This window comes from Jatropha curcas, chromosome 5 (genome assembly GCF_041381405.1).
Source record: "Jatropha curcas cultivar XTBG-Jc1 chromosome 5, XTBG_Jcur_1.0, whole genome shotgun sequence".
In the NCBI taxonomy this organism is placed as follows: domain Eukaryota; kingdom Viridiplantae; phylum Streptophyta; class Magnoliopsida; order Malpighiales; family Euphorbiaceae; genus Jatropha; species Jatropha curcas.
Genome location: NC_143155.1, coordinates 2,047,721 through 2,057,687, shown reverse-complemented (window position 1 = coordinate 2,057,687; position 9,967 = coordinate 2,047,721). Strand labels below are relative to the sequence as shown.

The 9,967-nt window shown below is 31.4% G+C and overlaps 2 protein-coding genes and 1 pseudogene across 2 annotated transcripts; 1 reads left to right on the top strand and 2 right to left on the bottom strand.

Annotated features, from left to right (window-relative positions):
* Positions 1-1,740: 1,740 nt before the first annotated feature.
* Positions 1,741-3,763, bottom strand: LOC105637220 ((S)-N-methylcoclaurine 3'-hydroxylase isozyme 1). Its single transcript, XM_020680548.3, has 2 exons — positions 2,737-3,763; positions 1,741-2,569 (listed from the first exon to the last, which is right to left on the bottom strand). The coding sequence occupies exons 1-2, from the start codon at positions 2,872-2,874 to the stop codon at positions 1,967-1,969; spliced, it is 741 nt and encodes a 246-aa protein (XP_020536207.3). The 5' UTR covers positions 2,875-3,763; the 3' UTR covers positions 1,741-1,966.
* LOC149496016 (putative (S)-N-methylcoclaurine 3'-hydroxylase isozyme 2 pseudogene) lies at positions 2,887-3,618 on the bottom strand (annotated as a pseudogene).
* Positions 3,764-7,262: 3,499 nt separating the features above from the next.
* Positions 7,263-9,018, top strand: LOC105650592 (putative (S)-N-methylcoclaurine 3'-hydroxylase isozyme 2). The gene is made up of 2 exons (XM_089721874.1): positions 7,263-8,168; positions 8,268-9,018. Exons 1-2 carry the CDS (start codon positions 7,263-7,265, stop codon positions 8,868-8,870), a joined length of 1,509 nt encoding a protein of 502 aa, XP_089578000.1. The 3' UTR covers positions 8,871-9,018.
* The last annotated feature ends 949 nt before the right edge of the window (positions 9,019-9,967 follow it).

Sequence of the window (9,967 nt, the reverse complement as noted above, 5' to 3'; positions counted from 1 at the left end):
AAGATTAAAAGTTTAGAAATAAGAACTAGTGAGGAATTGCTTGGATGGCTTCCTTGAAATTTTGCACAACTCTTGAATACTTAACTTCTAAAGAAAATAAAACTATGCACAAGACTATAAAATGAGAGAAAGAAAGAGTGGAGTGTAGTGTGTGAGATGGATAGATAGGATATTTTTGAATGGCTTCCTTCTCCTCTTTATATAGGCTTCTTGGGGGAACATTTCTCATGTTTTAATGAATAAAGTCTAACTTTGTGAGGTGGAAAAGCTCCAAATCAAGCTATAAATTGCTCTCCATTATGGCTTTCCAAATGCACATGGTTGAACTTTGACTGGTATGAGAGGAGAGCATCCAAAGTGTCTTGTGAAAATTGTAGAAATTAGTTGGCAACTTTTGACTTGATTTCAGGGTTTTTGCTTGGTACGGGCGTGCTGCCTGGCACGGTCTTGGGCGTGCCAGGCTCTGGAGGTTTAGAGGCTTCGGCATGGGCCGTGTTCCGTAGCATGGTCTGGCAAGCTAGCGCGCATGGTCGTGCGGTATGGCACGTGCTGAGGCGTGCATCTCTCTGGAAGTCTAGAACTAGTGCGGCACGGGCGTGCTTAAGTTGCACGGGCGTGCTTAAGTTGCACGGGCGACATCCAGTGCGTGCACGGCTGTGTTACTTAGCACGGGCTGAGGCATGCCAATTGTGTTTTGCCTTGTTTTTGTTCTTTTCTTTGCAAAATCCTACAATTTTTCTTCCCAATCAAGTGAGTTGTATTTCAAGGAAGCTTTTAATTAAAAACATACAAATATTATACAGAAACTAATTTATATAAATTAAAAGTACTAAAAATCTTAGTAAAAATTACAATAAAAACACTATAAAAATCAACGCTATCTCCTTCCAATAAAAAAAAGTATACTTATTATTTATATATCTATATCTATATATATCAATTTTTATTAAGTCAATTAGGATTTTATGGTTTTTACTTTTTATTTTAAACTCTGCCGCCTTAGCTCTTTAATTCATTTAGGGTATGTTTCACAGTATTAGCTATTTTAGTAGCTGTTAAATGTTGTAGTAACTATTAGTTATTAGCTTTTAGCGGGTAATATTTATATAGTGATTTAAATTAAAAATGTTATAAAAATAGTTTTTTAACTTAAACTGATAAAAAAAGGAAATCGATTGTTTAATTAGTTGAATTGAAAGGAAAAAAATAATGAGTATTATTATCAAAATTTAATTAAAAGCTAAATATTAAAAAAAAATTCATTTAACTTCTAAAAGTTAACTTCTAAAAGTTATGTCACCGAGCGGGTACAATTAATAAAAATAAAATTTTAATTTGGCCCATAAATTAAAAGTTTTATTATAAAAGTTCATTTAATTTTTTGGCCCGTAAATTATAGCAAAATTAATACATAGGTTATTCTACTTTTAAGAAATAATTGCATAGTTATTAATTCTGCTTCCGTCTCAAATTAAGATTTCCGTCCAAAAAGTCAAATTTTGGCCGTCAATTTCCAAAGAAAGGCTCAAAAATATTTCCAACCCTAATTAAAATTCTTAAATTGGCAGATAAAATCTCACTTTTTGAATATTGTTTAGAGACTTCACAGATATTTTTTAAAATATATAATTTGGAATGAAATTTTTTTTTTCCCTGCAAACAGAAGCAAAGGAATCAACCACAGTGAATTTTATCATCAATCTCCAGCCTCGAACATAATGAACTTGTATAAATTAAAAAGAAAGAATATATATATATATATATATATATATTCTGCAATAATAAATTAATTTATGAAACAGTTAAATAATATATGCTACTGTAGTTTTGATATACTAAATTTAATACTACAGCAGTGGCAACTCATATATATTATTATTAAAATCATAATCCAATTTAACTAAAGATAGAAGTTGTTATTACAACTACTAAAATGGAACGTAGCCATGGACATGGAATCTGTAATTTATAGTTTTCTCTTAGGAACAATGAGCAAAGGTTGCTCCTTCTGTAAAGCTGTGGCAAACTTATCATTCATGTCTAGCAGAGCAGGTTCTTCATCATTTGGAAGAGACCAATCAAAACAATATATTAAAGAGGCTAAAATCAATGGAAGTTGCCTTGTAGCCATAGGCAGTCCTGGGCACATCCTCCTTCCTGAACCAAAAGGTAAGAAATCAAAGTTTTGGCTTTTAAAGTCTAAACCAGAGTCAAGAAACCTTTCAGGTTTAAAAAGTTCTAAATCTTCCCAAATAAAGGGATCATGTGTAATTGCCCAAATATTTACTAATACTCGAGTATTTTTTGGCACCACAAAATCCATAATTTCACCGGCCTCAGTAGAGTGATGGATAAGAAATGGAACAGGAGGGTGCAATCTCAAGGTTTCCTTCAAACATGCATTTAAATATGGAAGTTGAGAAACCTGGGATTCTTGAATTGGGTTTTTATTAATTTCTGTTTCTAGCTCTTGCTCAAGTGTTTTCATGGCTTGTTTGTTCTTGAGAAGCTCGGCCATTGCCCACTCAACTGATGCGGTCGTAGTGTCTGAACCAGCACTAAATAATTCCTGCAACACAAAATAATATATATGATTTCCCTCACTAAAGTTTTCCGGTTAGATTCCGGTCCAATCAGAGCGGTTGTCAAGCAAGCCTAATGGATCTCCTTAAAAAAATGTGTGAAAGAACAAAAAATTTTTGATAAAAACTTTTGGTAAAGGAATAGTGCACGTACCATAAACAGCCAATTGATTTGATCATCATCCAATCCATTTGAAAGAAAAACATCTAAGAAATCTGTATTTGAAGCATTATGTGCATTTTCATTTCTCTCTCTTCTTTCCTTTATATAAATTTCCCATATGCCGAACATTTCTTTAAGACACTATGCCATTTCTCTTCTAACACCTTGAGGATCCAACTCTCCAAATATAGGATAAAAATCTTCCATGTTAGGAGTAGCGCCCAACTCCATCATTCTTGACAGCAAAATTTTCAACCTTTGATTTTCCAAACTAATAAAATCCTTAGAAAATAGAAGATTAGAAATTGTATTAAAAACCGTAGCAAACACAATTTCTCCAATATTAACTACTTCTCCCTCTTTGCTACTTAAATATTCTATCATTTCTGTCATTTTCTTTTCCTTCAAAGCAGCTTGTGCGTCAACTGCTTTGACGGAGAAAAGTTCTGTCCTACACAGGGCTCTGAAGAACTTCCACTGACCATTGCATGTGGGGTTGAAAACAAGAGCTGTGAGTTCAAGAACATGGCTTTTACAAGGAATTGCTTTTGTGATAGATCTACCAGAAAGCAAACGATCATTATTTTTCAGAATTTCAATAGCTGCGTTTGTTGAAGAGCCAACAATGACAAGTAGAGTGCCCAGCCTAAGTGAAATTAAAGGGCCATGGACTTTGGCAATGTTTGTCAATGAAATGTGTAGTTTTTTCCCAACATGAGGAATGTTGCCTAAGATAGGCCATGGCCTGGGGCCTGGAGGAAGGCGACATTGTTTTGATGGTGAAAAGTAGAATTGCTTGAGGATAATGAAAATGATAGGAAGAAAAACAAGAAACGGAAGGTATAAGAGACTTGCAGAAAGTGTTTGAGCCATGCCGCAAAGAGACTTGAACTGTATTTGCAGAGAGTGTTTTGATGAGAGAGCTTTCATTTCCAAGGATCAAATAGAGTTTATGCTTGAAAAAGAACAAAGATTGGAAAATCTTTGGTCAGATCCATCCACAGCTAAGTTCATGTCATTGTCATTATTATTTTGTTTGGAAAAAAAGTGGTTTATCTTTTCTGAAGACAAGAAGGAGCAAGAACCGCAAATCTCTTGAAGTATCAAGCTGCTTGAGTCACTACACAAGTACATGTAATAAATTTTCCTACCTACCTAACATTAGCGGAGCCGGCCCAAATAACGAAAAATATTTTCATGCAAGTTATTTTTATAGAAATAAGCCTGAGGCTTAGTCTATTAGATATAAAAACTATTGTTTGGTCTATTAGATATAAAGACTATTGTTTGTCCTATTTGTTCTCTATCTAAAAAACAGAGAAATCTATTTCCGACAAATTATAATACAACAACAAATTCATTTAAACTTGTTAATGTGGACCTCTGGGGATCTTACTCTATTACTTTCATTATTGGTGCAGTTTACATTATCACTATCGTAGAAGATCATAGTAAATACATGATCTCATTTAAAACATAAGTTTGCACCAATCATTTTAATACAAACATGATCAGTTGTATGCTATTCTGAATCAAATTCATCATATCTTAGTGAACATATGAATCTTGAATTTTACTTTCTACCCTCAAACAAAAAGAGGGTTGAGTGGAAGAGAGAGAAAATTGGAATGGATTTTTCATTAAAAATAAAAAACCACTTGTTAAATACGTGGCAATCCAGCAACTGAAAATTATCAATTGCGGAAAAATGTATTTTATTGTTACAAGTGTGAGAATTTAGGTATTTTTAAGATAGAAATTGAAGTTGGTATCCATTATATGATTGGGTATATAATTCAAGTCCTTCTAATGAAATTAACCCCTATTTCTCCAATCCTTTTATATCTAATACAAATGTTACGAGCGTGATTAGGAATGACAGTTCGATTTCAAATTGAAATCGAATCGAAACTGAACTGGTCAAAATCGATGCTAAACTGTGACCAACGATTCTTGGTCTCAGACTATTACCGAAACCGTGAATTTAAGGTTCAGTTCCAATTCTTTATTTTTTGAGATTGGAACCGACAATTTTAGTTTAAAAACTAGTGTTTTCAGTTTGAAACGGTGAAAAACACGTTTTTTTGAAATCCTAACTTATTTTTTTATTATAATTTTTTAAAATGTATTTAAGAATTTGTATTAAATTAGTTTAGTGTTTTTCAATAGTAATATTTATTATTATTATTTATTTAAGTTACAAATCAAAAAAAGAATTTAAAAAAGCTTGAATGAATTATCTAATTTAGGTTCCAACCTGGAACAAAACTAGAATCTATAGTTTCAAAACTGTCTTAGAAATTGCCTAAAATAGTTTGGTTTTAATTTCACTTTTCTTATAATTGGAACTAGCGACTTTGAAACCGAAAGCAACGGTTCTGGACTATGGACATGTCCTAAGCATAATATATGTTGTCTCAGACATGAAACATTATAAAAATAATAAAACAGAGAATAATAAGATCATTCTGATTTTTTGTTGGAGGGATTTCAAATTTTTGAGAAGACAAGTTTAGGAAATTTTAGAATTTTATTGAAATATAAAAGCAATTTTGATTTTTTTTTTCTTGTAATTGATAATTAGAATAAACATATTAAATTATCGCAGATTGAAACCCAAAAAATTATTATTTTTTCCAATTAATTTATTATTGTTTTAGTCAATTACTTCCATCTACAGTTTCACTTTCCCATACCAAGTTGTTTTTGAAAATTATTTTAGTAATTTGTTCTAAAAAAAAATATTATTTTTGTGGTAATTAAGTCCAACTAACAATGTATAGTTTAAAAACTTAACAGAAAAATCATTTACTCTAGGTAATTAAATCTCAGAGACGATTATTTATTTTAAAAATAGAAGGACAAAGTTATGGATAGCATCAACATGAGCGATTAAATTTATTGTAAAAATAATAAAAATAAAGTTTCACTTAAAAAAATAAATAAAAACAAAATTTCATTTCTGGACATTCACGCTTCCAAAGCCTTAACCTATTTGACTTTTTGCCGCCGTGCGACATTATAACAAAAACTAGGATTAGAACTCGTGTAAGACGCTGAGCAATATTAAAGGATTAAATTAAGACAATATTTGATAATATTAACTGTTTTAATAGCAGTTAGTTAATAGATGTTAGCGGCTAGCTATTAGCTATTTAAATAATGATTGAAAGCGAAAGTTTCGATAAAAATAACTGTTTAATTAGTAATAAATTTAAAATGACAAAAAAGATATTTAAATATTCACCCAGAATTTTCAATTAAATAAATTATAAAAACATGATTTCACAATACCTAAATTTTCCAAATTTAAGGGAGCAAAAATTGAAAAGTTCATTATTTTATAAATAAAATGGAAGATTTTTAATATTTTAGGGAATCAAAATTTTTAATTTTTAATATTTGTTTGAGTTTAAATACAAATATATAAATAATGTAATATAAATAAGCCAAACATAAAGATAATAAAACACCTAATGTGATAACATAGGATTTTTATATTAATTAAGGATAAGGATAAGGTTGTAGAAAAAATTCAGTAAGAAGACTGAAGCGAAACGTTAGGTGAGATAACATTTTAGAAAATACTCTATAGACATCTGAAAGCTATTCTATATATCAAGTTACCGAATATAATAATTTAGAGAAATAGTGTTTTGACTAGTTCAAAACACTAAATGCTATTGTTGAACATCTCCTAATTAGAGATGAAAGTGGGGCGAGTATTCACGAATTTTGAACTACCCGTAACCGTATACATCCTAAACCTGTTTAAATATCTATAAATATCTATTTAAATACTCGTATCCAAACTCGTTTAAAATTTTATTATTCGTATCCATCTTAAATATGTTTATATACCCTTAAATGGATAAGTTATCCGCATATTTTAAATTATCCAAACTCTAATTTATTTAAAATGCATTTCTTACTAATAAATGGATAAGATACTCATGGCTAAAACTGTTTATTATAGCGGGTAACCTTTGTAAGTATTAGATTAGGATTACCTCGTTTGCTTTATAGTAATATAAATAATAGTTAGGTGTGGTTTGGTTGGTTTTCTCAAAGTAAAAAATTTTGAGTTCGAATTATCTAGACTATAAGAGTTTTTATCAATTTTATAAGCTAAGTAAGAACTAGCCTTGTTGTATGGTCAGTCATATTATTTTGACCCATTGATCTATCGAATAAATAAATAAAAAGAAAATTGATCTAAAAATAAATAATTAATATGCAACGAGGCGACTATGTGAAATAAGGTTTCAATATAAAGCATAGGGCTGTAGAATCTTTTAAATAAAGGAAAAACAATTACAAAGTTCCATGCATAATGCATTGCTGGATCTACGACAAAATTTTCATTGTTGGATCAATTTTAAAATTCAATTTTTTAAGTTGAATTACTTAGATATGAAAATATAAATTTTTCTTGCAATGATAGTATACACCGAGAAAAACGAGGACATACATTGCTAATAAATTGAAAGGGCAATGTATTAGTTAGTTAATTAGAGATGGAACAAATCATTTCTACAAGAGTATTCATTAATCTATTATCATCAACTTTCTTTTTTGTTTTTCTACCTGTTATTAGCTTTATTTTCCTAAAACATGTACTTATCTCTTTAAAACGACATCGTTTTCCACCAGGTCCTAGGCCATGGCCTATCATAGGCAACATTCCTCATGTTCGAGAAAAGCCACATATTTCAATGGCAAAACTTGCCAAACTACATGGCCCAATATTTTCACTAAGGCTTGGCTATCAACTTGTCGTTGTTGGTTCTTCGCCGGCCGTAGCTGCTGAAATTCTCAGAAAGAAAGATCGTTTTCTTTCTGGTAGATTTGTTCCAAAAGCGATTCCTCGACCAAGTCATGAACTTGATCGTATAGCGCTAGTTTGGAATCCTTCATGCAGTGATCAATGGAAGTCATTAAGAGCTTTATCCAGGACTGAGCTTTTCTCTGCTAAAGCAATTGAATCAAAGGCTGCTTTAAGAGAACAGAAAGTATCAGAGATGATAGAGTTTTTGGGTATTAAACAAGGACAAGTAGTGAATGTTGGAGAAGTTGTGTTTGCTACTGTTTTTAACTCAATTTCTAATCTTTTATTTTCTAAGGATTTTATTAGTTTCGAAGATGAAGAATCCGTTAGTGGCTTGAAAGGCTTGATGTGGAAGTTGATGGAGTTAGGCTCTGCTCCAAATTTAGCAGATTTTTATCCAATATTTTCAGGGTTAGATCTCCAAGGTTTGAGAAAGAAAATGTCTAAATGCCTTAAAGAAATGTTTGACATATGGGAAATATTCATTAAGGAAAGAAGAGAAAGGCATGCACGTAATGGTGTTGTTAAGGAAGATTTCTTGGATGTTTTTATTTCAAATGGATTTGATGATGAACAAATTAATTGGTTGATTCATGTAAGCATGCGATCCCAATTCTTTTTTAACTTCTTTGAATGAATTAATCGCTAAATTAAAAAGAAATCTCATCACTTAATAAATATTTTTATGTTGCAGGAATTGTTTAGTGCAGGTACAGATACTACTACAACAACGGTTGAATGGGCGATGGCTGAACTTCTGAAGAACAAGGAAGCCATGAACAAAGTTTGCCAAGAGCTTGAAAGAGAAATCAACAAGAATTCAATAAATGAGTCTCAAGTTTCACAGTTTCCATATTTATATGCATGTATAAAGGAAACATTTAGATTGCATCCTCCTGCTCCATTTCTAGGTCATCAACCTCTTGAGACTTGTGAAGTTATGAATTATACCATCCCAAAAGATTCTCAAATAATAGTCAATATTTGGGCTGTTGGACGTGATCCTTTAGCTTGGGAAGATCCATTATTATTTAAACCTGAAAGGTTTTTGGAATCAAGTTTAGACTTGAAAGGTCATGATTTTGAGCTTCTACCTTTTAGTTCAGGAAGAAGAATGTGTCCAGGACTACCCATGGCTATAAGATTTCTTCCTTTGATATTAGCCTCTTTAATTCATTATTTTGACTGGTCTCTTCCCGGCGGCGAGGACCCGGCGATGCTAGACATGAATGATAAGTATGGCATAACTTTACAGAAAGAGAAACCTTTGCTTCTTGTTCCCAACACCAAATTATAAGTTTGTTACGAACTCTGTCTATCTTATGGTGCCACAGATCAAAAATTTACCAAGTACTACAAAACAGGAAAATCACTTATGTTTTCTTATATGTATTAAGGAAATATAGACCAAAAGGTTTTTAATTGAAGTCTTTTCCATTATAGGAGTTTTCATTAAGTTAATAAATTTTGTTTAGAATTTAAGATTGCATGTATTGTGTCACTGCAATATTATTGCAGTTGATTTATAAATACAATAATCAATTGCATATGTTTAATGATAACTTGAAGAATTATATAATATGTCTACATTGATTTTTATGACAATGATAAAATACAATAAAAATTTTGTGAAATATGGACTAACATTGAAGAAACTTGACTGAATACATTTTATTCAATAAAGTGATGAAGAGAACGACAGTTACAAGAGAAGAAGTAAAACAGAGCAAGATTACAATACTGAATAGAGAAGAATTCACCAAAAACTTACATAGCACAAGATGCTCTATACTATTATTTATACTCCTTTACGGACTCCAATGACACATAAAATTTAGCTCTTAAAAACTGTTACAACTCATCTTTCTCTCTCTACATTCTCTGAAACAGATTTGCAACTCCTCAACTGTTTTTGTTATCAGCGAGGAGAAAGTGTACTGCATGTGTTTTGACACTTGCGTTTATTAGCTGTGCGACACCGTTTTTCTTCTTTTAATTTCTTTCTTTCTTTTATAATGAAACGGTGACGTTGGCTAATACTAGCCGTTACTAATAACGGCTTTCTTCTTCAAACATCAGCATCCTCAACCTCTATTATCTTCAACCTCTGTTACCCCCCGCAAGCTGGGCCATGGATATCAGACATGCCCAGTTTGGACATGAGAAACTTAAAGTACTAGTTGACTTTAATTGTATGTTATTCGCACTATATTTGTAAAATGGCTAGAGGTTCTTTGTCATTCATAATTCTCTTGAAGTACTAGTTGCACACTTTTCACTATTTTAGTTTTGTAGGTTCTCCAAAGTTGTTGATACGAAGCTTATTCTTTTGCCAGAGTGTTGAGTAGATTAAGTTAAGAATTTCTTTTGGACAATTTTCACTTACGGGGTTGG